At 38.4% G+C, this 27,535-nt stretch overlaps 2 protein-coding genes across 3 annotated transcripts in view; one reads left to right on the plus strand and one right to left on the minus strand.

Annotated features, from left to right (window-relative positions):
• Nucleotides 1-9,177, minus strand: part of MRPS27 (mitochondrial ribosomal protein S27) — a 43,159-nt gene extending 33,982 nt beyond the window's left edge. The window contains exons 1-3 of the mRNA XM_038123916.1: nucleotides 9,049-9,177; nucleotides 7,108-7,185; nucleotides 1,472-1,542 (exon numbers count right to left, since the gene is read on the minus strand). Of these exons, the coding sequence (XP_037979844.1) occupies nucleotides 1,472-1,542; nucleotides 7,108-7,185; nucleotides 9,049-9,112 (213 nt within the window). The 5' untranslated portion in view covers nucleotides 9,113-9,177. The remainder of the gene's footprint in view (nucleotides 1-1,471; nucleotides 1,543-7,107; nucleotides 7,186-9,048) is intronic.
• Nucleotides 8,261-27,291, plus strand: PTCD2 (pentatricopeptide repeat domain 2). 2 transcript variants are annotated; one of them, XM_038123918.1, is made up of 10 exons: nucleotides 8,261-8,937; nucleotides 11,701-11,793; nucleotides 14,058-14,187; nucleotides 14,999-15,116; nucleotides 16,468-16,546; nucleotides 17,883-17,974; nucleotides 20,754-20,867; nucleotides 22,295-22,369; nucleotides 23,123-23,236; nucleotides 25,010-27,291. In XM_038123918.1, exons 2-10 carry the CDS (start codon nucleotides 11,754-11,756, stop codon nucleotides 25,232-25,234), a joined length of 987 nt encoding a protein of 328 aa, XP_037979846.1. In that variant the 5' UTR covers nucleotides 8,261-8,937; nucleotides 11,701-11,753; the 3' UTR covers nucleotides 25,235-27,291. The 2 variants fall into 2 exon arrangements, with proteins under 2 accessions (XP_037979846.1, XP_037979845.1); XM_038123917.1 differs by lacking the exon at nucleotides 8,261-8,937 and adding an exon at nucleotides 9,020-9,295.
• The last annotated feature ends 244 nt before the right edge of the window (nucleotides 27,292-27,535 follow it).

The following is a 27,535-nucleotide window of genomic DNA, read 5'->3' on the forward strand; positions in this document are numbered from 1 at the left end:
AATATTATTTTCCCTATAGTTTGCCTGTTGTGCCCATTCATAGTATATATTCTGAAGCACAGGACAGCAAAATTTTGTATTGCACTATACTTATAAACAATGCTAAGAAAAAAATCACCCTCCCATGCTGTACAACACAATCATCCTTTCATTTACAAGCCTGTCTTCTTACAAAACTCCCAGTGCTATCAATTACTTAGCTACAAGCCCAAGTTTTCAACCAAACTTTGTCTCATGATATCAGTGAATCCTGTTTTCCTGTACATTTTACTAACATAAGCATAAAGGTGCTGGAACACTATGGCATCTTTATAACATAATACCTTTAGTTCAGAACATGTTTGCAAGGCCAGTACTTCTCTTTACCCTAAGCCTCATCTAAAAACAATAATTGAGCTGACTGGTCTCCCATTCCTTCATTCTTTTTGCATGCTGTATACATAAAAGATGTCATCTTCTGAGCATGGCAATAGCATGCCTGCATGCTTTACCTAGATTCCAGAAAATAAGAATCTGATGTTAGCTCCAGGTTTTGGAAAGTGGGCTGTTTGAAAATCTGAAAATGCCATTTCTCCAGGGAGGTCAGCCCAAAGAAGGAAAGGAATAAATCTGATTCATAAAAAGGAGAGGAACACCCATTTCCCTTGTGGACACTTGTCTCAGAAGCAAGGGTCAAGAATGCTTGATCTGTGTAAATGCTTGCTCTTGTAACTGAACAAAGCATTCTGTGACTCCTCCATTAGTGGTGCAAATTATCCTAATTAGTGGCTTCTCTGGATAATTTTGAAAACTGAAATTAGTTTGTAGTTTTGTTTTTTAAACAAATGACTTATTTAATCTCCTCCTTGATTACAAACACTCATTTACAGAGGGCATTTAAAAACATATATCTTTACTTTTTCTCCCCTTTTCCAGATTAACCCATCCAGAGGATGGAACTGGTTACTCTTCCCAGCAAAAATAATGGCTTTGCTTAACCCATGTCAGCATTTGTTCTGCCTCAGTCTGCTGCAGTGAAAGAAAGCTATAAAAGCAAAATATGTCCACCTCCGCCTCGCTCTGAAAGAAGCCTGGAACTGGAAGAAGACAGACAGCACAGTGTACTAATTCAATGCATTCCCTTAGCAGCCTGGGCTCCTATGCAGTGCCTAAGGAGGTTTTAAAGCTCTCACAAAGAAACCATAGGAAGACAGGAAATACGTATTAGGGAAATATACAACCCAATAACAGTGAGGCCCAATTTTACTGAGAAAAAAAATCTGTTTTGAAGACCCTATGATCTGAGTACTAACTAATGAGCACAAAGTATCAATGAAACAGCTTTATACAGCAATTTAATGGTATAAGAAGATATTTATGATCCCGGAACTCCTAACAGAGGTGGTACCATTTATCACCTCTGAGCTCACTTCACTACACAAGCATTCCACATTGACTTCTACCAGTTTACGATTGGGATTTATTTCCTTACCCGGGCTACTGTCAAAGAGCTGACAGGCAGTTTTCTTTCATAGGTTCTGTCCATTAAGTGGGCTAAGTCAGCTGGAGAAAGCAGAAAAGGTACATGTTTAATCAACTAGCATAACAGGAAAATCTGCAGAGCCATCATATAACCTAGAATACAACCTATGTCCATGAAATCAAATTCTAGGTTCTTAACATTTCCATTTTAAAATTGTATGGAAACAGTACTTTCAAATGCTGTTGAACACTTTAACAGAAAATAACGCATGAGAAAATTCTCAACATGATGATCCTAACTTACTAGAAAAAAAAAGGTAAGAAAACCTACTCTATAAAGTGATAGATGAAATTAGTGTAACTAATATAAGTCACCTAAAACAAAAAATTAGCAGTCCTAAAATTCCCACTTGTTTTCAAGCCCAGCATATGCTGGACAGTGCTTTAGGCATGGATTTTTATTTTATGGTAAAACAATGAGACACGGAAACTTGTAGATAAACCTTACAGCCACAAACAGCAACCCAAAGAAATCCTGTTAGTCAAATGGGGCACTTCGCCAGTAACTAAGTACCTTTACATCATTCTGCTTCAGCAGTCATATAACAATATTAATCTGACCATGCAGGAACTTAAACTTCTGACTGTTGAACAGGCAGCCAGCCATTGCATTTAATGAATTAATTGGAAGCTAAATTAATTTAATTTGGAGTTTTAGCTTTGTACTGTTCCTGGAAAAAAAGGATTATTCAGAAAGAGTAAGCTGCTCAACATATGCTTAATGTCATCTGTTTGACCATGAACTGACAATATCAAATCTATAAGCTTTAGAGACTTCAACCATACTCTTTCTTGCTATTCTCTTCCATCCTGAGGACCAGAAATCTAACACATTCCCTCTGCAACATTTGGAACTTGCTTCCTCCTTTGCAACTGTTACTCAGTGAGTCACTCCTTTGACACCTCTCAGTAAAGCCTGCTGGCCATCCTTGGCCAGCTGATGGGCTGGCTCGTTTTAGAATTAATTTTCCAGAAAGGTCAACTTGCCTCCACACCTGTCAGTGAAATGTGAGATAAGCAGAAATTGCAGCACTGCATCAGAACGGACTAACCCTTCTTCTCTTGCAAATTTGTCAGGGGCAGGAAATAGCACTGCATCAGTAACATGCTCTGTCTCTGAGGGATGCAGTCCACAAAACAAATCATATCCCTATTTATTACTTTTAAAACACCTGTACCACAGTGAACACTGGAGGGTACAGTTTTAACAGAAAAAATGATATTCATTATAGGTAATCTGTGAAATTACAGCACATGGATGAAGTTTTCAGTGAAATAACAGAGCCTGACTTGGAACAAATCAGTTGACTCCTAGTCTGTACAATGCTGTTGTCTGCCACAGAGCAGTATTCCTTGTTTACTTAACAATTTTCCTCCTGAGGAGTTCTTCAAAACACAAAATGAGCATTTATTTTCTGGCTGAGGAAAGGCAAACTTTTCATGACCATGAAAGCAAAGAGAAATGTGTGGCAAAGTTGGTAAGGCCAGCACCACCTCCTACAAAAGACAGCACAAGACGCTGAAGTGATGTGGGCTTATCAAGGCCATGCTATACAAGATAACCACTAAAAAAAAAAATGCAATTGTTTAATGGTAAAGAAATTTATATGGGAATATCCTTACAAGAAGCGTCTATAAGTGCCTTTGACTCTGTATTACCCATCTCTCCAGAAGTCACAAAGGTCATGAAGAAGCACATGGGTAAAGGCACAGGGAGCATTCCCAGTAGTGCTAGAATTTAGAGAGAATGGATGCTGTGACCAACTCAGCTTATCCAGACCAAAGTACTGGGTAGGTCCTTACCTAAATGAAGTCAACTGTCATCCACCATTCTTAATCCCCATTTTGGGACAGCTGGAAAGAAATGTTTGCTTCAAAATCTGGTATCTTTGATAATACAGCAATGTGGACCTGAGACTCAGGGTTCATTTATCTATTTCAGAACTGTTTTTGTTACACATACCCTCCCCCAAAGCTAGAAGGTGATCCCTATGACCACTCTGGGCCACACTCAAGCCCTGAGCTTGGCATTTCTTTTGTGTAGGTACTCAGGAAGACGAAGAGCCTGCTCCAGAAAACACTGACTACTTTAGTAGAATATAAACCAATGAATGCAATGCCATTAATACAAGATCACAACACTGTTAGCCATTATATAACAGCATCCTCTGAGAGATTTCACACATAGAATTTTAATGACTGACCTTTATTGCTGCCTACAAAGCTGAAACTCTCCATCAGATTTACAGTATGGAAAGCACTTGCCTATGAACTCCATATAAACATTAAACACTTATCTATCCAGTGTAAGAGTCACAACAAAACAGACTGACTAAATCTAAAATAATAGCAGGCAAATGAAGACAATGGAAAATTTACCTTTCTTTTCAGACAAGTTGAGGTTTCTGCAGTAGTATTATTGCAGGAATTAACTGCAATGAGTAATTATTTCCTAGCTTGTTTTCTGTGAAGAACACCTAAAACCAGACTTTTTTTTCTCAAATTCATAATTTAAAATAATTCAGCCACCTTTTGTAAATCAAGTTTGTTTCATAAGTTGCTATTCAATAATCAAAACTGACGTTTCTTCTTAGTTAAAGCATCCTGACAGCAGTACAAGAATGCAAGCATGTGAATGCCCAAGTCTCCTAGCATTGTGGCAGTAAAACCTCAGTGCTTACAATGTGTATAAACCAAGCCAATATTTTAATGGCCAAATCAGAATTCTGTGTACATTTTAACAGATACATACTGCAAATGTTTTTGTCTGACTCATCAAAAAAAACCACTGGTCTATACAATCTCTCATATATGCTGCTTAAAAATACATTTCTACAAGATTAACTCCATAAATTTAATTTCTCTAAAAATGTATGACTGCGTGTTCAAGAATTAATGAAATTAATGAAACAAACCATAATTATAACATTAGGTAATTTAATTTCAGGCCATGGCTTCACAGAGGTCTCTATAACACTGGTATATGAGATATCATGTTCACTTTTATTTTCATTTGTCCATAGAAACTCAGTATCTTGTTGCATGCAACAGGGTGGTTCAGGACAATGACTCAGAAAATACTGACCATCACCTTCCAAGTCAGTGGTTATGGCTTCTAATACTAGTTTGGTGGCCTAGGAAATCATCACAGTTTCAGTTTGATTCACAGGGTGTACCTATCCACAGAATGTAGCCACATCAACAAACAGCACATTATCAATATTGGGCACATTTGCCTACCATATAGGTCACTTTTATTCTAATTACACCCTTGTATTCTTAGAAGTGGTTCACTCAAGACAGAGGTCTGATCCAGTGGTGGGAAATGACGATAAAACTGAGATGCAAATTTTACCTGTCCTAGGAGTGATGAGCAGAGCTAAGACCTTAATTTACAGGCTAACTGGTGTTATAAAGAAAGCCTTGTTTTATTTTAATGACTCAACTAAAATATAAAGGCCAAGGCAAGTTCATTTATTTTTGCTTTTCAAATTTATTTGTTCCACATTTATCTCTATTTCCATGTAACTGGAAAGAACAACAGCTTTGTACTGGACAAGGCTTTGAAGGGAAATTATTCATGTCCGTAAAGGCAGCACCGCCACCTGGTGTTGCAGATGAGCCAATTTAGCTACTGTGAATCTTTCTAAGAAAAAAAAAAAAGAAATTTCCTATCTCACCTGGATTCTCCCATCCCCTGGGATTCTGGTTTGCTCTGCACTTCATTTTTATTAAATGGAATCCAAATTACTTCTAGGCAGCCACCTTCCTACCAACAAGCAATTTGCAAATTCCAAATTGACACATTTTCAATTCCTATCTTCTTAAACAAAAGCATTTTGGTACACAAAATACAGTCTTGCTCTTTCCCATATATTTTTCAGTAGTGAAGTTTGCTAAACTCATTCATACCTGGATTCTAAACTGAGTGAAGACAATAAATCATGTCTTACATGGACATCGTAAATGAGTCTGCGTCTGGGATAGCATATCACTGTAGCAGAGAAATGGAACTGACTTTAAATAAAAAAATACTTCTTTTGCCTTTATAAGTATCTTCACAACATAGTTCTGCGTAACAACATTTCTAAAACAACGTCTGAAACACAGAAATAAAAGAGCATTTCCTCAGCACAAGGAACTCACTCTAGCCTTAATCACCAGTTAGGACAGACAAGAGTATATGTACAACCAGACAATTGACAGCTACAGAACAGACGTCTGCAGGGCTGTCTCCTCTCTGAAAATGCTAATACAGCTGACACCGTGCTAACTTGTTTTCCCTTTTCTGTGAACACAAAATGAAAATGCAAAGCAGTTCTTTGAAAATCATGCAATAGACATCTGCTCTGGCTCAAGACCATCAGCAGAGGAGCAGCAAGAACTGTGCCTGCCAAACAGAAACAGAAGGTCTTGCCAGGTCTGGAGAAAGCCAAACATGGACTGTATCAGCACCAGCACAACGTTTTTTTCCACAGTGGATTTCTATTGGCTTGACACTTGCCAAAATAAGAACCCATTTTCACCTGGAGGTGTGACTAGTTCAAATGCATCCCAGAGCACAAATCTGTGGCTCCAGCCCAAAATACATGGCATGAGCAGTCCTATTGACAGAAAAGTGTAACAAGGTGTTAACAGTCTCTGCAGGATCCAAACTTCATAGAGCTACATAGAGACCCACGGGCTGCTTCTCATCCATGCAGAACCTAATTTCCACCTGAATGCTCAGAGGCAAATAAAAGAAACAAATTACTGCGTAAAAAACAGTCTGATTATTTTGTCTGTCCTCCTGCCTAACAAAAGCCCCTGAATTTCAGCTGATGATTCTTCTTACAGCCTCATAATCTGTGTTGCAAAATAACAACCACAGTTCAGGGGCCCAATGAAAGCAGACTGTGAATTAAGGGGTCTCCAAAACACCTGTGGAACAAAATTTTTAAAAAAAAATCCATCTTTAGCATGAAAAATGCTCTGCAAGATGCTTTGTCTTTAATGTAGTCACAAAGAGATAGTGGAATGTCATTTCAAATGTAATCTAGACAAATAATTTAGCTATAAAATTTGCACATCAGATCTCAGTACCATGTGTAGATACAGCTTAAGATATAACTTCTTGAAAATTAAAAGTTTAGCTTCATTCCCCCATCTTCCTAAAAAAATGTATCATTTAAGAAGAAACTGCAAAACCCTGAGAAAAATTTTCTCTTTAAAAAATGTCTTTAAATATTATTGTCCTGTAATACTTATAGAATAGCTTTTTTTTTTTACACTGCAGTACAGTTAAAACAATGTCAATGAAGACATCAGTCAGAGACAGTCATATACTTTGGATTTTGTGAAAGAAAAAAATCAGCTTGTAGAAACTGAACATTATGTAAACAGGCAAATTCTAACTAGTTTCTGCACTATGGCTTTGAATACATATGACCAATTTTTAACATGCTGAGTGCTTTTTGACATAGAAGCTCAGAAGCATATTGTTTCATACCCTTTTTTATTTTGAAGGACTTACGTATGGTAAGGTTACCAAAAATGAGCTCAGGTTGCAATTAGACAAAGTGGAGAGAAGAAACAAACTTTTCTCACCCAGGCTATGCTCCTCTTTTTTTCTCTTTTCCCATTTTGAGCTATCCACATAGGCTGAAGATAGAAGACATCTTCGACCTAATGAAGAGAGAAAACACTATGTAAGCTGGGCTGCTTACACAGCTCTACACAAACATTTTATTAGGTACCACCTTCTTCTGTTACATCTGCCAAGTGGAACACACTAAACAGTCTTTATGTCAGTAAGTACTAATGTAACAATTGAGATTCTTTATATGTGGATGAACTATTACATTGTTATAGTTGAAAACTGAAAAGCTTTCCCCAAGAGGTTTTTTTTTTCAGTGTGAAACATGTATTTCCAAACCTAAACTCCATATTTAAGAAAATAACAAATTTGTAAAGGTAGAAAAATCCCTCAACAATAAAAGCAACTTCTTTGTACACACAGACCTTTTTCATCAAATGTTAGCAATTAGCTAAATGTAGGTCAAAAACATAAGCACAAAAAAAACCCCACACAAACATGCTTCTCTGTTGTTGCTGAATGATTATTTCCACCTATAAAGGTATGTCTCACTGAAAATACTTTCATTTTTATAATCACCACTCTTCGATCTCCTATGAACTGCAGACGCACTGAAATATTTTTGAAAGCTTTTTCCAACACTCTTTGTACCACAAAAACTGCTCAAGATGCTGTGCTGGCTTTTGAAACAAAACAGAAAATGCTTCAGGTGGAAGAATTTGTGAATCAGTCATAGATGATGAGGTCTTGAAAATGCATGAGGAACACCTGGATAAAACTTGTTGAAGGAAGATACAGAAATACATGCAGAAGGTAGCAGGAATTAACATTATGAAAAAAGAGTATTTCAAAAATACTACAATGCTACACAGAAGTCTTAGCAATTACTTCAAAGCCTTTATCTAAATATCTATCTGCTAGCACCAAAAGCTTCCTTTTGGTTGTGAAACAATTTTTCCTTCTTACCACCCTTCTGACACACAATTATACCCACACATCCTGCACGGAACACCTCATGAAACTATCATCAAAAAGATTCAGAACACAGAATTCCACAGTCAGACTTCAAAAATATGTACAACTCTTGACCAGACAGTTAGAAAATAATAATAATAATAATAATAATAATAAGAAGAAGAAGAAGAAGAAGAAGGTATTTCTGGTTGGTTGGTGGCGCTTCCTTTAGCAGTCTTTTTCCTTACGTTGATAAAAGAGGCACTCAAAAGATTCGGGGGTTTGGTGCGGGGGGTTTTGGTGCGGTCTTTTACCGTCGGTATTTTCCTTCAGCAAAAACAAGAAGTCATTCATTCATTCACAGCTAGGGATGCCACTAGCAAGCACGAGGCTTTCCAGGGCTTTTCCGCAGCACAGGCCCCGCGTGTGCGAGCGCTACGCCGCGGGGCTCCCAGGCCAGGCCCAGAGCCAGGGGGGCCCGGCCGGGCCGCGCCTCTCCAGCTACCAGGACAAACGCGTGCTCGCGAGCGAGGGCGGAAGGCGCAGCAGCCACCCACAGCCACCACACTGTACCCAACCTTCCTGGGCTCAGTTCTTCCGAAAGGTCAGGTCTTTGGCTTTTCCAAAACACCAGCCTTGGTGGCGCCTCCGTCACCGCCGGAACCAGTTTTCTCTGAACACTCACTGCCGCGGTTTGGCGGCCTCCCGGAGATCCGCGTGGCTTGCCCTGACCCAAAAGGCATCTCCAGCTATGAAATGGGCTCGGGGAATTACTTATTAAAAAAGCAAATTGCGAACAGTCTCCTGCACTTCATACTAGCCATTAAATCTCTTCTGAGCTATCTCCAATTCCACGCATGCACATAGAAGGAGATGAAGAGGGAAAGGTGAGTGAAGTCCCACCGCAACATCCCGTCCCTGCTTATGCTCCCCACCGCAGCCGGCGGCAGCTACGTCGGCCAGCGCCGCGCCCCCCGCCCCGCCAGCAGCGCACCGACCTGGGGCCGCGCCGAGGGCGCTCCCGCTGCAGAGCACAGCACGCCGGAGCACGGGGGCGGCCATGGCGCCGAGGCCGGAGGAGGCGGGCGGCGGAGCGGGGGGGAGCTGCGAGCGCCCCGCCCCACGGGCTCGGCCGGGAGATGGCGGCGGTGCTGGCGGGCGGCTCCGGGCGGGTGGCGCGGGAGGCGGCGCGGCGCTCGGCGGTCCGTCCGCCTGCCCCGGGAGGCTGGGGCTGCGCGCCCGCAGGTACCACGGCTTGTGCGGCGGGGGTGGGCGCCGGGATGCCCGGCCGGAGCGCGGGGCTGCCCGCTGTCTGCGGAGCTGCCGGAGTACTGCAGCTCCCGGCAGGCCCGCCCGCCGCTGCCAGCTGTGTGCTGACGGGAGCTGTAGTTGCTGCGCGGGTGCCCCTCTCGGCGCGGGGTGTTGCGGCGGGGAGCGCCGCGGATTGTGCTGGGGCGGCCAGGCCGCGCTGGCCCGGCAGAGGTGCGGCCTGGGGACAGACGGCGTCACAGAATCGGTGAAGCAGTCACATAATGGCCTGGGTTGGAAGGGACCTTAAATAACATCCACTGCGAACCCCATGCCGAATTAGACCACATTGCTCAGAGCCCCATCCAGCCTGGCCCTGAGCATGTTCAGGAGTGCTAGATCCACAGCTTCTCTGAGCAACTTACTCCACTGTCTCACCACCCTCCCAATAAAGAATTTCTTCTTCCTATCTTACCTAAACCTATTCTCTAATCAAAGCCTTTGACTCGAGTCTAAGGCCGTTCCCACGTGTCCTAGCACAACATGCCCTTGTGCATGTTCCACTCCAGCTCTCCTGCAGGCCTCACTGGAAGGCTGCAATAAGGCACCCCAGAGGTCAGTGATAGTCAGTATATCCCCTGCTTGCTACTGTCAGCATATAACATTTTAAAACAACCCAAAAAACCAAACAAATAAACATGCAGCTTCATAAATGTCTATTTATTCTGGCAGGATGACAGCCTTATCCAGACCCTGGGATTCAGATATAAGGAAGAAGGGTGCATGGAAAAGAGGTGTATGGCAGAGGGCTCCCCAGCCTAGGCCCTGGCTAGGCTCCTGTCCTGTTGTGCCAGCAGTGCTGAAAGTTTCGCTCAGGTTACACCTCTGTTATACCCCTCAGAGACATGGAGACCCCCCTCTCTGAGTGGTGTTCTGCCCATCCCCTTCAGGGACTGGCCATGTAGAGGCTTGCAGTGGGCCTGATGCTAGGCGCTTTGGTTGGTTGAGTTCTCTGGGATAGTCTGCAGCACCTGCACATGCCAGCTCTCATATTTCCTCATTCTCATCCTCATATATCCCTCCTTTTTCCTTGGCAGTCCCTTTGGTTTTGAAACATTTCTGTTACACTGTAAGGTATGTGTCTAAGGAAGCAGTACCTCACCAAATTGAATTGAAGGAAAATAAAATTCTGCTGCCCTAATCTCTCTGTTGACACTGACCACTGAGTGTCCATGATGTGTGGTACACTACTCCCACCCCAGGTACCGGCATGATTTCTGCACCAGCTTTGGAGAGGCCCATGAACAAGGATGGTCTTTCAGTGCTAGACCAATGGTGGGGAGAAAATGGCAGTGTAATCAGGTCAATTTCATGCTGAATAAAATGTATTTGTTTACCCATTGGAACTGTTTCAATTAAATTTAATGGATAAATGTGCCATTTAATGGATTTTTCTTCATGTTTTGTGAAGCATTGCATTATCATGCTTCACTTGCTTAGAAAACGAGTGGTTTTTTTTACATGGCCAGTTTCCTAGGGATATGCAGAATGAGAATAAACAACCTAACTCAGTTCAATACTTGCTTTTGTGCTTTCATAATTCCTTATAAACCAAAACCTTAAAATGTTAGATTGCGACAGTGCAAGCTTTTATTGTGACTCTCTGTTACTAAGTCAGTAGTTGCAAATAAAAATATTCGGGGCACCTGTTTTTGTGACAGCAAAAACTAATAGCTTTTGTATGATGCTTGTTTTAAAGCAGCTTGCAATACAGTACAGTTAAAGTCAGCGCCCAAAGTTAATTTTGACATTCTAGACTCAGTGACTGTCTTACCTCTGACGTCTGTACAGCAGCAAAACATTACTAGGTCTCCAGAGTGTTACTACAATCCAAATAATACACTTGCTGTTTTATAAATTAAAAAAAAAAAGTTTTTGTGACATCCTACTGCATTTGGAGCTTCCAGAATGTTTTATTTTATAGTAGCAAGGACAGCCCTTGTGGGCTAAACAAGTTGTGACACTAGTGAATTGTGGAAAACAAAGGAAAACAAGATAAATTCTTATAAAAGTGTAAAGGAAGGAGCAGGAATTTTGTGCAGAATCTTCTTGTACCTTGGCTTAGTGGAGAGGAATGTAGCCTCTAGTTTTTCTTTTGCACATCCAATAACTAGGTACTTCTTCATCCTTGTACACGTAAGCTCTGGAAAGCTGTGACATTTTATTTGGGTTGTTTTGGCAGTGATGTGAGTAACTGCAGCTTTTGCAGTCTGGTTTTTAGTGTCCTATCCCAATGGTCTGGCATCGCACAGTTGTCCATAATTCATATGTGCTAGGTTCTATACTATTAAATCATACAGTGTAACATAAAACTTGACCTTCCTCTTTTTTTCTTATGTCAGGGAAGCGGTATCTGCTAACAGAAGAAGATATAAAGTTGCAAGAATTTCAGCAGATGAAAGTGGCAATTAGAAATGAGCTTCATGGCAATAAAGGTATACCATTTATTTCATAGTCGCCGCTTAAGCATGAGTCTTAGGAAACAAACAATCAAAGTCATAACAATATGACATCAATTGACCTCATTCAAAGAAACAAATTATGTCTTCCTCTTGCAAATAATTTGTACTTAACATTGTTGGAAGATCTGAGGCTTTGTAGAATGAAATGTTGTATTAGTTATGCTGTGTTGAGAATACGTGTGGAGAAACTTTCATGTTTGTAAGGTATTTACACAAGACCTGAAATGTTTGTTCCCTCACTTTCCCAACTTTGTTAGACAGTCTAATAGAAAAAAACTATTTCAGTCTACAAACCTTGCTTCAAGTATAACATCAGCACAGAAAGTTAACACAAAGCTAAATAGTTGCCTTACTATCCAGAAAAGGGCTTTCACAGTTGATTTTTTTATTTGCTCCCTAAATTTTGTTAGCATTTTTTTTGCCTAATGTGAGTTCTCAGTTGTATATCTGATTCCAAATGATATATGCTACTCAGAATATGAAATATAAATTCATGTTTTCCGAATCAATGTAGGAGCAGGATCATTGGATTTTTTCTGATCTTGTCATGCTATTTAAAATATATAGAAATTCATTTCTTTTAGAAACATAAGTATAAACATGAAGCTGCCTTAAGAAATGCAAGGTAAAACTCCTGGTTTATCATGCATGGGTGTACTAGTGATACAAAATGACAACTTTACCAAAGGTTGTAGTTAATTTTAAGGCAAGAAGAGGCAAATGATCAGATCTAGTTTTATATAACCCACTCTTCTAGGACAGAGAGGGAAGTAAAATCATCCTGATATTTTTTTCTATATTAAGTAGAATTTAAATTGTGCAGTTGTGAGTCACAATATCGTTATATTTTGCTGGGATAATGATATACTCATGTTGTAATTTATTCATCCTGTACTTGAGAAACATTGAAATTTCTGCTGAGGGTCAATAATTTCTGCTAAAGCAGGTTAGTAGAAGCCAAATATTTTGCATTATAGATCACAGTTGACCTTCTGGTTTTGTGCAAACTGAATCCTTTGAAAACTAATGAAAACATTGTTCTAAGCACCTATTTGTCTGTATGTGTGCATGGTTTCTGTATTGAGTGTTTAATGTTATACTTGAAAGATGAAAAGAACCATGGCTAGTAATAAACTTTATTTAGAAAGTTTAGGGAAAAGCAGTAATAACTGTTATACAGAATACATAATAGCTATTATTTATTGTTGTTATGAGACAAGTATTAACTACAATTATTTTACAGTAGTTATAATAGGTATACGATTAGCTACAGCAGTTACACAGTTAGCTAGAATAATGTAAATACAGTTCGGATGCCAAGTATTTTTTAAATTCTTGCACACCTTTGAACACATCACAGCCGTTATGTGTGCATACTTGTACATATGCGTTCATCTGGCTTCACAGGCTTCAATTCTGCACCTCAATGTTGAGTAAGGACTTGTATTTGCAAGTTGCCACAGATGTGTATTAAGTAACTGTACACATTGTTCTCTGGGTTGCCTACTTTGCACCTCTTGTGCTATCTTGGAAACAGCAGCGACCCAGCAACTACTGCAGAAAAGTTCATTTCCCAGCCCAAGAGACTGGCAGCACCATGAGAGGAATGGAGCTGCTAGGTGGTACGTGTGATTTTAATTTTGTGTGTATCTGAGTCAGAGGCTTGAAAGTACCAACTGAAGGATTAGGCTTTCTTCTTGCTTTGTCAGAGGAAAATGTACTGGATAGAGAACCCTCTCTTTTGGAGTAGAAGAGTAGCAACTTCAAGTTTATGGCTATTTAAATAAATAGGTACATTATGTGTGAAAGTCCTTGTGTGGTCACTGGTTGTGAAGGAATTTAAGTCTTCTATCTGAACGGTATTAAGTAGAAGTTCTTATGGTCATTTGAATGCTGAGTGGGAATGGTTTTGTTTGCTTGCTTGCTTGCTTGCCTTTTAGAAAAAGAACATTAAATGTCAAAACTTTGTCCCTTGTTAAAACTTTTGCACTACCTGATACGCTCCATAACGTATATAGTGAAATTAAATTCACAGTAAGCATCACCTTGGTTTTCTAAGTCTGACATGACTTCATAGGGACATATTGGCATGCTTGTCTGTTAGAAGTTTCATGCAGTTTTCTTGGTGAAAAAAACAAGAGTTCTGCTTCACTGAGTCTCCGTGTTTCAGGTACTAAGTATGTAACGCAGGTAATGGAATTGTCTATAGACTGTTGCTGTATGTATTTTATTTTCAGATCAATATTTTAAAAATATGAAAGAAAAACTAAAGAAAAATGGAATCATTCTCAGAAATGAATTAAAAAATTTGCTGCATTTATGTCAGAATTCATCTGATGTGGAACTAGCCAGAAAAATAATTTACAGGTATTTTTAACAATCCAGGTAACACTCTTTTCTGTTTTTATCTTTTTGCTTTTATTATATCATCCCAGGCTATATGTGCAGTTGAAGTCTTGCCCTAATTGCAATATGCATAGTTAATCCCTTAATTTATGGCTGTATTTTTTTTTAAATACTTTGGATCTTCCAACCCTTTAGAGACTCTCAGGTCAAAGGAGAGTTAAGCTATGGGAGCAAAGTGATGTCCTATGGTATAGTGAACCAGAGAGAAAAATTATCCCACAGCTGTGAGGCAGAGGTGTTCTGGGGCATTCCAGCCAAGACATGCCTGGTTATAAACTAGCCTGCAACCTACCAGTTGCAGAAGTAGCAGAAGGTTTTGTGAATGGAAATTTTCCCAGCAAGTACGATATAGGGACTATAAAGAAAAAATGAAATGCTTTCTCTTTTTGTTGTGGTACTGCTGCTAAAATAAACTGCTGCAACTTCCTTTTCTATTATTCCATGAGTAAAAGGTAAAGTAGCTCAGAATTTTCAAGGCAGAGACCCATTCTATTATTTATTCAATGAAGGTTACTTTATTGGTAATGAAAGAGATTATTTATTACCAGTTAATTTATTTGTTCGATCAAAACAATAATTTTCCTAAAAATTGATTTCCTGTCTATTTATATCTATCCATCTATCTATCTATCTATCTATCTATCTTTGGCTGGTACAGCTAGGAAAGTGTGCCTCAGTCATTGGCACCTACAGATCTTGCTGTCTATTTAAAGCTGTTCTCCCTTTGCGAATTCCATACCTTGTGTGCTTAATTTCTTAATCTTGCCCATAGGTACCATGAACAGAATAGAATCACAGCCTTACATAATTTTAAATTTGGGCCACTCTTTATGAGACTGTGTTATGAACTAGACGTTGAAAGACCGGCAGTAGAACTTATCAAAGATCAGGTAATTCTCCTGTATCTTTATTTAACATATTGTTGATCTTATTATTAGTCAAATATGAGTAATGGTATGCTACATGAGCCTTGCATGAGCTGATGGACTTGAAGATATGTTACAGTAACAAAGATGTCTATGACATTAATGTAGGTGTGCAGATTACATGTTTTTTTATTTTAGCACAGTAATTAAAAGGAAATTAAATGTTAGTTTGATTGGTAACTTTATTTCTGTGTAACTGCATCATTTGAATAAAAAATTGAATAAAAAGTATTGCTGAAAGAATAATTACTTAAATGAACACAGCTGATCACTGTTTTCCTGCATCCTGTGTTGCATTAAATCATTCTTGGAAACGAGCACTTCTAAGTTTTTCTGTGGTAGTCCTCTGAAATTCCTTGGATTACTTGCACCAGCAGGTTCATCATGTTGCTCTGTACTTCAGTCTCTCTCTGAACACTATAGGGGTGGTATGATACTCATCAGCTCAGGAATTTGGGCATTTTAGTGCTGAAGAAACTGAAGGACTTGTTTCTGATCATTTCTAAAATTCTCTGTGTGCTATTATGGCAAAATAATAATCAGGTCCAGTGTGTGCAGTAATGTTGTGACTTCAAAAATCTCTGGCAGCCAATGAAAATCTCGCTGATATTAATTAATTAAGACATGAGATATGTCTAGCCAGAAACGGGAGAAGTCTTGCTACTATTCTTAAGTTAGGCATGTGTAAGAAGGAGTATATGTAGTTTCGGTTATGGTTGGAGGTTTTTTAATTGAGATCTGTATCATTAAGACAGGAACTGCTGTACTTGTAGTATGTAGTAACTGGTGTATACAGATACAGTACCACTTCTCCAGATTCTGCTGCAGAAATACCTCTGATATATTTTGTTTGTCTATTCCCAACACACAGTGTATAGTGTCCTAAAATTTAATTCCTCTCTTTTCTGATACTCTTGCCATCATCACTCATGCTCTTGTGCTGATCATTTGATATTGTGATTAGCAAAAAATTAATTCAATTTCATGGTGGTGGTGCTTCATTCCAAAAGATATTGTTCGTCAGCTGCAAACTGTCAGTGACTTCTGCTTCCATTGACTTAGAGGTCATTAAAAAAAATGATAGTGGGACTCTCTGGGAAATTTCTGTTTTATTTTAGTGAGCTTTTGACCATAATGAGTCATTGGTATTTTAGACATCATTTGACAGAGAGACAGACAGTCAAGGAACCCAGAGAGTGAAATGCTGAACTTGTAAAGATCAGACTTATTCCAGTAGGAAGACCTGTTAAATGCTGTGCACAGTAAGACTCTTCACTGTCCTGATTTTTTAACGCTTGCTCTATTTCCTCTCCAGAATTTGCATGGTTTTTTCTCGGACAGTACATCATTCCATATTTTGATGACTATGTTGTTTAAAAAGGGCCATTTTGAAAGTAAGTACTGTATTTGCTAAGGCAAATAAATTTTGGGGAGGATGCTTGTCACTGTAAGTGGTGCATGTGTGTATATATATATGTATTGGCGGATTGGCTATGGTTTTAGATGGCCAAACGTCATATAAATAACTGTAGATGTGAATGTGTTGCAGTGTAGTGTGTAATAAAAATGGAAGAGTCTGTTAGTTTCATATTTCCCACAGAATTCTTGCCATTCAAGTTTCACAGAACTGTTGTTATCCAAGAGAGCTTTTCCCCCCAAACCCTCTTCACTGAACTGTTACTTTTCTTTGCTTTGTAATTTCCCATAGCATTTTTTCTTCTCTATTCAAAACCTTGTTTATGTGAGCTTTGGAATGGTAATTTCCCCAACGATTTTTTTCTCCATTCTGCATTTGTGTCAGAGCTAGGAAGAGTACCTTTTTCCTTGTGTCCTCTCTCAGAGTGGCTACTGCAATGTAGAAGACCAATGCTTCAAATCAGGCCCTGTATGAAGACAAGGAGAAATTGTCTGACCTAACTTAAGACTTCCCATGAAAACACCTTAAAGCTTTTCAAGCAAATCCCTTTATTTGTCATTTGTTGAACACATAATGGTTGGTCTCTTAACATTTGGCAAATTTCAGTCCAGCAGTTGTCCTAAAAGTTGCGACTGGGCCACTGTAAAAGAAACATAGATCAGCACCTAAACACAGAACCAGAGGACACAGTCTTAAGCTACACCAAGGGAAATATAGGTTGGATATTAGGAATTTTTTTTTTACAGAATGGGTCACAAAGTATTGGAATGGTTTGCCCGGGGAGGTGGTGGAGTCACCATCCCTGGATGGGTTTAAAAGAAGATTGGATGTGGCACTTGGTGTCATGGTCTAATTGAGGTCTTAGGGCTGGCTTGGACTCAGTGATCTTGAAGGTCTCTTCCAACCTAGTGATTCTGTGATTCTGTTATTCAGCATTGTGAAATGGACCATGTGAGTTAATGAGGAGATGCTATGTAGTTTGCCTACAGTGGTGGAAGCTTTCTGGGCTATTAGGAAAAATGAGGGTGGCTTTTTCAAGTGTATAGAATTTAGTTTTAGATTTTCACATAAAAATAGTGAAGGAATAAGGCCTTGTGCTACTGTAAACTGAAAACCTCCTTGCTAAGTTGAAAAAGATCCAAATGACCGTGCATTAAACTTTCTGAATTTTTTAAATAACAGATTTCAGTTTGCATTCATATTTTCAAATAAACTTATTGAACTCATACCTTATTGACTTGTTTATTCTTTTCAGTTATGAGAGGTACAGCCTTAAATTTATGAAGTGAGTAACACTAATATATTTTTGATAGGTGCTTTGGAAGTTCTGCTTGAAATGAAAAAACAAGGTATACCTTTCAACAAAGAAACCTATCTACTTGCACTTGCAATATGCTATAAACTGGTAAGTATTATGAATGAAGAAGTGTTTGAAATACTTTCTCTATCTCTTCCTTTTGTTGGATTTTAAATTTTGGATTTTTTTGGGTTTCCATATTTTCCCTGTCATGATTTTGTATCTGGTGCAAGTATTTTAAACTTATATGTATAAGTCCTAGGGTGCTTCATGGTACCTGATATGGTGCACGTACATTGTTTCTCATACAAACTAATGTGACAAAGCAAATCTCTAAAAAGTTGCATGGACATGAGCATTAGGAAACAAATTTAGTACAGCTTTTGATTACCTTCTTTCTCTGTGATGTTTGCATCTCTTCAGACACTATGCTGTGCTTCAGCCTCAGTATTAGTTTTGTAGTCTCGTTTCCTTAAGGCAGGTACATGATATGTTCTATTTGCCAGACATCCCCCATCCATTTCTCCCTCCCGCTACAAGCAGTCTTGTAATTTCATTTCTGTAATTGTCCACAAATTTGGAAAGGAATAGAGTTGTAATCTGTTCCCTACACGCCTGATGAAAATGGACAGCTGAATGGAGAAAAGAAGCATAAATGAATGCCTTTAGGTAAACAGACAGCCCCTTGAGCTTACCTGTATGTTTAGCTCAAAGAAAGAGAGCAGGAGCTTGGTAAGAAACTAGAATATATGAGTTCTAGGAGTGTTTTCTTTGAACTGTTTCCCTTTCATAGCAAAGTGAGATCCCAGAACTTTTTTATTTTGATATTTCTCTCCAGATTTGAGTCAATTCTGCAATACACTTTTCCAGACCCATCTCTGGGTCAGGAAAAGGGTATTGAAATTTTAGTATGAATCTTTCCCAAGCTCATTTGGAAACTCTTCTTCCATTTCCTCATCTTTTATAAAGACACTAGCTGGGTAAAGAATTATACCACTAGGCTAAACTTTCTCAGGTTTCTCAGTTAACCATACAGTGAAACTGCGTGCATATGTGATAACAAGGACGTAGCCTAAAATGATATCTCAGCAGCAGTTTATGTGTTTTTTCTGAAATTCTCAGTTCCAATGAATTAAGCTACCTTTAGGTCTGCTGTAGCTTCTTTCCTAAAATGTTTTTAACATGACCTGCATTTAGAATGCTGGGATCCAAGGCATGTGCAACAGGAATAGGTTTCCAGGGCTTCTTTTTCTTCTACTTCTGGCCCTACATATATTTTCAATAGAGAATCTAGCCATTATTACTATTGATGAAAAGAGAGGGGGAGATGATTCTACACTGTCAGCTGGTTGGGTTGAATAATATTGGTCACAATAAATTTGTGGGGCTTTTTCACTAAGATGAAATACTGTCAATGGGGGAGTAAGCTGTAGTAACCCTTTGTGCACTAAACCCTTTGTGGAGCTGTTCTAAAAGCTTAATCTATTGACTCATCTGTTAGGAGGAGGAGGAGGAGGAGAAAATGTGAAGCTCAAACTTGCTTTTTCTCATGACACAAGATAAGACATGTCAGAAAAAATCTTGAAATTAAGTATCTTCAAGCTGTAGATTTTTCTTCAAATAATAGAAATAACAATACTGGTATATAAATATAAAGCTTTGCTGGATTTTTACCATTCTTGGTTTCTTTTGAATAACCTTGCCAGAGACCAGTACAGAAAAATGTACAAGGCTTAAACTCAGATTATTTCCAGTGGATAAACAGAGGAATTAATGTTTAATCTTTGCACAATGGTATTTTTGAGGTCAACTCTAAAACACTTCTGGGATGGTTTAAGTCTCTCTAAGGCACTGCCACACTCTGAGGTAACAGATGGTCTTTCCTTTAGTGCAGGAAAGAGTTATAGGCCTTTTGATGACAACAAAGTATTTATGTAATAATAATCAATCTTCTGGTGGTCAAAATGTTCCTAAATTTTCAAGGAACATATTTTGAACTGTATTTTGCAGGAATAACACTTTAAATACTAGGAACAGAAATCAAGACTAATTCTGAGGATTCTTATCCATATTGGTGGTACCAATTGTTACAAAACCTTTCTGCTGCCAGCTTTTAGGTTTGACAGATGCTATTTTGTTTGGGGTCCAGTCAGTTCCACTTGTGATTTCCAGTGTGAACAGCATTGGTTTGGAGAGTTGATAGTTTGAGAGGTTGCACACAACTAATTGCACACAACTAACTCATTGCACACAACTAAACTCATTGAAAATTCCCAACAATAATGGAAGCCTTCTCTGTTGGAAAAAGGCAGATTTCTTAAGCTGTAATATTACAATATATACTTTGGAAGCATTTTTCAAGAATTAATCCTTAAGAGAGGCTAAAAATGGCTGAATGTTCAAATTCACATGTACACAGATTTCTTTAGTGGAATGGTACTTAATAGTTCAAAGCTTAGAAAATGTTGATTTTCAGTAACTATCTAATTTAGCTTTTATAATAAAGTAACAACAAAAATTAATCTTCTTTCCTGATTTAGAAATTATTTGAAAGTGAAAATGAAAATGTCTTGTTTGTTTAGGATACTGCTGGGGCTGTTTCATCCGTTGCAGAAGCCCACGTAATTATGGCAAGGTGTAGTTGTTAAAATAAAAGAAGTTGCTTTTACTCTCCTGTGACCTCTGTCACTTCTAATACCATATTTTTATGATGTGTTTCTCAAAAAGAGCTGTGCAGAATCTGCTTGATTGGGTTCAGATACATATTGCCTTTGTGATTGTACAGTATGTTGACTTCTGAATACCTTCTGAATATGATTGCAGGTGCTTATAGTCCTTTCAGATAACCAGAATAACAAGCACAACTTCCTCTGATATTTCTATGCAGGGCAACCCAGAGTCTTCCAAAATCTCTGCGAGACTGCTTGAAGAAGCACAGCTAAAAGGTGATGTGTTACCACTGCGAGCATACTGCTTTGCAATGGCAGCTGCTCTCAAGCAGGTACGGTCTCTTTGCTTTTGGTTGTGCCTGGCTCTCTGGAGAGAGAGAGAGAGAGACTCTCTAGTTTTGTTATAGACACGTAGTGAAAGAAAGCTAACATGGAGAAAGCATAACTATGTAATAGCTTCAAGTATTGGAACTTTTAGACTTCTGAAATAGTAGGATTATACAAATTGAATATGGAAGTTTCTAAATCTAAACATATGTCTCGAGTCTAATGCACACGTATCTTGTGATAATACTATCTAAAGCATTAAAAAATTATAGAGTTAGGCCAACAGGTTAGGTGTCACCATGGATCTAGTCCTGCAGATACTGCTACTTAGTGGTAATTTCCATTAAATACAATTAAAATGACAAATGAAAGTATTTGCTCAATCATCTATTTTAAGTGTTTGTCCTGGGAGGCAGACTCAAAGGTTTTGATATGTATTTCACTACTGCTGGGGAGGTGGAATTTCTCCACAACATGTTTCTGCCTGAGGAGGTTTTGCTTTATCTCATATTCCTAAGTACTGGTGTGTGAAGAGGCTCTGACACAGCACAGGGTGAAAAGTGGAGCAGGAGAATAACTATTAGGAAATTCTTAAGTTTGGAATAAAGTTTGGATTTCCTCTGCCATTAATTTGTGTATGCAGATTTGGTATGTCATGAACCTTCTCTGTTTCATGTTAAAATAGAGGTCAGAGACTCTGGAAGCGCTATAAATTTGATCTTAGTCACAGATTTGGATGAATGGAGTAGAATTGTTAAAGGTTTCCATGCACTCTGTTGTTTTTTTATCCTGTCTGTGTGAATGGAGACACTGAAAAGTAGCATCATTGAAATAAATTTTTTCATGTGTACAATGGCATGATAAAATTTTTGTTTTACAAATGGAATAATGCTCCACATTACATTTAATTGTTCTTTAAGCTGAATTAATTTTGAGAGCCCTCCTTGCCGTAAGAAAGATGTTTCTTGATCCCAAGTAACATTGCTTGGTCTAGTAAATGTCAGTGTAACATTTAATGTCTATTCAAATCAATTGATGACATAGATATAGTATTGTAAATGTGTATGTCCAAAAGTTAGAAGGGCTGGGCAGGATAAATACACAGAGTAACATATGCTGCACTTCATTACTCTGGCATGTGTTGAACTGAACATGTGTGTAAACCTTCCATCTTTTAGGTGATCTCATGCTCAATGGTAGTTACATGTGACAGACACACACAGTACTAAACAGCCAAATTACATGGGAACTCCAGAATGGGGTATTCCTTTTGCAGGCTGGGTGCTGTTTGGTGTCTATGGGTCTTGGTAAAGGGGTTCTAGATGCTGCTGTAATTTACTGAAGAGTTGGGAAGGACTGTTGTTTTTCTGTCATTGTGCAAGTTTCTGACTCGTGTATGACTATTTTTATATTACTTATGATTCCTTCCTAGAATGATGTAGCACAAGCCAAATTTTATTGTTCCCAGATAATGAGAACAGAGAACAAACTATACAATAATCTTAAAGTAAGTATGCTTGCCTTGTATTAAAATCTTGCAGAGTATGCTACACTGGCCAATAAATTCCCTAGTGCAAAGTTACAGAAGACCTCTTAATAGCACAGGCATGTGTTGGTAGTGTTGCTGAGCTTGTTTTTGAGCCAACAGACAATTTCTGTCAGTTGGATGAGTTACATTCTGAACTGTTAGCAGTCTCCACCCACTTTTTAAAATCACTTCCTGCCATAGGTGGGAATGTAAAATAGGCCAATCCTACATGTGTGAGCATAGACCCATGAACTATTTCTAGCTATGATTTTTGCTTTCTAGCTCCAAAAGATTTTAAAAACCCAGCTCCAAGTAAATGCTCTGCCCACTTTAGGCCTCCTTCAGCCCTGTACACATGTGTACATACAACAATTTTTTTCTTTAGTCGTGCAGTCTACAGTCTGAGAAAAAGTCTGCATGTGCCGTGTAAGTGACCTCTAAACTATGGTAAAACACACTTTATTCAAGAGCACATAGTGCAGCTCCATCAGAGGAGCTCTGCCTCAAGCCTCACCCTTCCTTTCCAGGTCCCAGCTGGTAAAAAACGCCAAACATTTGAAGAAATTGATCATTCCATCTCTTTCTTTGCAGTGGATGGATTTTTTCTCAGTAGACTGTCTGGAAATGTATTTTGCCCTGCTTTGCTTCATGTCTTCCTCAAACACTTTTGTAAAAATCTGCATTCTTATGGTATGTACTGTTTATGTGGTGTGTTTTTATTTTATTTTTAAGGTCCTTGTCCAGCTCAGATCTGGTTTGCTGAAAGAAGTAATAAATACATTAGAGGCAGCAGTGGAAGTAGATACACCTCCCTTTGTGAAAAGAACTGAGTTTTCTGAGCAGGTGGTAAGTATACAGTGATGAGAGAAGGTTCATGCTACTGGGCTGAGCCAAGACGGTGGTGGTTCACCTGCAGTACTTCAGGTGCCTGACTGCACCCTGCTCTAGTTGTTTGGGTACCGGTGTGTGGAGAGTTTTGTGGACAGTTGGCTAGCTGAAAGAGGCCATTTAGACGCAATACCCTTGGTTAAGAAAGGAGATAGGTAAAGGAGCCAGAAGTCAGTGTCCATATAAGGCAAGGACACTGTGCCCTTGCTGCAACAGTAGAAAAGGGAGGATAGATAGTCAGCAGAAATCAGCTAGAAATATGAAGAAAAGCAGAAAAGTCGTAACAGTATCACTATAAGAATGCAGAAGTAGGTGTAGTCGGTTGATAAGTAACTAACCAATAATGAGCTCGCCTTTTGCAATATGTATTAGCCTTATTAATACCAATATAAATATGCGTGTCTGTCAATAAAGTTTGAGGCTTGTTGTTCATCATCGGATGTGCAAGTCTTCCTTTATCCGTCAAAGGTGCATTCCAAGGCCAAAGCAGCTGGCTGGCTTCCTCTGCTCTTGGACAGAACACTTAGCTGTTCATTTTTTATTTCGAATCTTGCTTCTAGAAGTTCATATTTCATCTGAATGTAGGTAACACTTTCCCTAGTGGCATTAGATTATTTAATCCCTTGCCTCCTCTGCTATTTTCATTTCATGTGAAATGAGAATGAAGTTTCTGGTAACAGCGATATTGTTAGGTTGGTAATATATGAAAGACCTATGATGCTATACAGGGAAGTGTGATAAGGGAAATAGTAGCTTTTGCTAATTTAACTGTATTTTACTGTGAAAACTGGATTTTACAGCCTTGAATGATAAGAAGGCTTCCTTCAGAACACATATGAAACCCCTCTCGGTTCGTCAGCATTTCTGCTGCTTTTCCTGAAGCTTTTTTAGTATATTGTTTTGGATATGCCTATAGAGCAAGACATTTAAGACTGTGTTAATAGTCAAATACTTAGTCTTTCATTGCTGCCTATTACACAAAATTAATAACTAATATGCAAAATAATAAATATTAGGAGAAGGGGAGGGCCAACCTTTCAAAGCATAGCCCATATATACTGACTGCTGTGTTGAAAAGAAATTCTTTAAGCAGCATTTTGTTTTGTAAAGTCATTGCAATAAACATTGCATTTGTTAGTGTTGTATTTTGACTTTCTTTGGGAAATTTTTAGCTGCCAAAAGAGGACTAAGCATTAGTCCTAGCTGCCCCTTTCCACAAGACTTTATTGATAATAATATTTTTTAAGGGATTTGCCTAACACTTGAGGTCATACTCTAGTGTATGGCAAACAGAACTTCTCAGTCTTCTCTAGTCTGAATTTTATGGATTTGTACTGTACTGTGCATTTACGAAGATAATAATTAAAATTGTGCTGATGTCAAAAGAAGATTCCAGGAAGCAATTATGTTTCCTGGATTTAGATAGAAAATAATTGTGTTTGTCTGCACTAGGACTGAAAATAGGATTGTACAAATCTGAGGAAGTTTTAAATCTAATAAACTCTCTTTAATAGATAACCAGTGCCTTTCCACCATTTTGTGGTGATGCATAATTTACTTTTCATAAAATCTTCATCTTATGAGTCATTGCCTTAGCCACCTATCTTAGACTGTGTACTTTTTTTTTTTTTTTTTTTTTTTTACTATGAGTTATTGCTTTTCTTTAGTCTGGTGGTAGAATGAGAACCGCACTTGCTGAACTGTAACAATATGTTGTTTTCTCTTCCTTAGCTGGCTACAGTCAGGGAAGAGATGGAAGAGAGCCCTGACCTTTCTGTCAAATTAGAAAATATTTATACGAAACTACAAGCTTCAGGACAGATAACCATGTGCACACTGGAAGACATGCTTTTCCAGATTCCTAGTTCAAAGAAGATCACTGCAAAGCTTTTACATCAGAAACAATTGGGCTGTCAGGGTGCTAATCCACTTTGGTCAAATCTGTTGTTAGGATAGCTCAGTATTTGATGCCAAACTGAACTGCTGATAGCATCTCTTATAATCCAGGTTCAAATAAAATGTCTTTTCCCTTTTTATACAGTGAGAGTTTTAAGTTGTTTGTATAAATTTAATTTTAAATACAGATCATGTAGCTTCTGTGTTTCAATTTTGATCCTAAAAAACAAGCTGCAACAGTGGGTATTTGTGTGTTGTTCAGAAATGGGAGTGATAGAAGGGTTTGACTTTTTCATTAGGCTTTTGTATCAGGATTTTCTTATGCTAAATATTCTGGAAGTGAATTGATGGAAGTGAGCAAAGCAAGCAAAGTGGTATGAGTATCTGACCTGACTTCTGTGGTTCATGAGAAGAAAATTTGGTCTTCATCAGATTAAATGTTCTGACTGAAAGGATAAAGGCAGGCAGGAGTCCAGATAAAAGTGCATGGAAGTGCTTGAACTGTTAATTCGAAGTCTGTAGATCTCAAGAGAATCAGGGGAAGCATGCATCTTTTTTGACTTTAATATCTTTTTCTTCTAAAGAAATATATTAGTATTTTTTTCCTATCAAATGGGGTCATGGAAATGCCATGGGAATTAGCATGGCAACCAAGGGGCTGCTTTCTCACTTGAAGGAGATTCCTGATCAAAAGTCACTCTCAGAGTGAGTGACTGCACAAATTGCTTCCTTCTCATTTTCTGATATTAAGATTCCTAGGATAAGCCAATCTTGATGCAAATTTGCAACTAAGTCATAAAAAGTTTTTCAGAGCAATTATGATCACATTTTTAGCCATAATTGCATTATCTACATAGTTTACCCTATTTTTGGATTGAAAAAAAAACCAAACTACAAAGAAGCTTTACTTTGTTCAGCTTTAATAACTCTAGATCAAGTCTGCTGGACTCTAGCAATAAAAAGTTGCTTGTGTCTGTGAGTCCTGTGTACCCAAGGATCTGAACGAACTCACCATCTGGAATAGAAGGAATTGGAAACTGATATGCCTTGGCTAACATTCATGTGCCTTTGGGTGCCTTTGCATGTGAAGTGATGAACATGTTGATAAAAGAACTTGGCAGTCTTATGAACAGACAACTAGGTGGAACTCAGCTTGATACTTGCCAAGTTGGGCTGCATTATCTCTCCTCTACCTTCTGTTTATTTATTTTGTCTCTGCCCCACTCAAGCAAAAGTCATAGCTCAGAGTATATATTCTGTGAATGAGTATCTGCATCTATATCACTGAAGCCAGTGAGACAGCGAAGAAACAAGAACCCATCCGTGCTTCAAAATAAATGTGGCTTTAGTCGCTGGGATATTGCCTTCTGAAGCTCTAGCTCTGTACCTTATTTCTTTTGTCACAGTGTGTCTTGTTAATATTTAAAATTTACAAAAACTGTTACAAAGTAGATGGAATTTCATGCACGTGAAGAATAATATGAAATGTGTATCACACTTCCGTGAATCGTGTGTGCCCTTTTTATGATTGGTGGTGTACACTAAAGTACTACATACATTAATCTAAAACACAGCTATTATTTTTTCTGTAATATTGTGTAGTATGTAATTCCACATGTAGTTTGCCTTTGTTGAAAATTCTTTCAATATTTCCAATACTATGTGGACCCTTGAGAAGTTCTCAATCTTTTCACCACAAATAAGTTTGATATGAGATTTGTAAAGGCTGCTTGCAGTGTGGCAAGGATTAGTGGTAAAAAATTGAAAGGAATTAATTACTGTTCAGTTTACTCTGTTAGTATGGACAGGAAAGCCATCTGGTGTCCTCCAGTACAATTGGAACAACTGTTTGGTGTTGAAAGTGTATAAATGCCACATTTTTAAAGGCCATCAAAGACAGTTTGACCCTTTTAGCTTTGCATAGCAAATAAATAAGGTCAGTTCTGTTTAATTTCCTAACTTGGCACTTTAAAACTTGTATAAATTACAAGAAGTTGTGTCCTAGGATTGTGCATGTGTGCTTATTCATTCTAGTCAGAATTGTTTAGCTTCCTAACCAAGGCGGTATCCTACCTGCAACTAAAGTAATCATAACTTTTATTAAAATTGTCAAAATATTTGATGTTTTGCATTCTTTTTTCTCTTGACTACTTGTTTTCATGAGGTTATTGTTTTCTTGAGGTTTATTTGTAAGTTGATTTTCTTTTTAGGGAAATAACATTTTTGTCTTGAAAAAGAAAGGAGATGCGCTTAACTAACAGTAGTACTTCAGGAGAAAAGGAAAGCAGGGACTTAAGATTAAAGGATAAGTTCAAAGAAACACACACAAAATTCAGACAATTAAAATGGGAATATTGACTG

Source organism: Motacilla alba, chromosome Z, assembly GCF_015832195.1.
Source record: "Motacilla alba alba isolate MOTALB_02 chromosome Z, Motacilla_alba_V1.0_pri, whole genome shotgun sequence".
NCBI lineage: Eukaryota > Metazoa > Chordata > Aves > Passeriformes > Motacillidae > Motacilla > Motacilla alba.

Bases quoted from the DNA above. Each gene is read 5' to 3' on its own strand.
- PTCD2 (XM_038123917.1), top strand. From the start codon at position 9,190: ATGGCGGCGGTGCTGGCGGGCGGCTCCGGGCGGGTGGCGCGGGAGGCG. The intron at 22,370-23,122 runs GTAAGTATGCTT...TTTATTTTTAAG, and splicing joins AACTATACAATAATCTTAAA to GTCCTTGTCCAGCTCAGATC. The intron at 23,237-25,009 runs GTAAGTATACAG...TCTCTTCCTTAG, and splicing joins CTGAGTTTTCTGAGCAGGTG to CTGGCTACAGTCAGGGAAGA.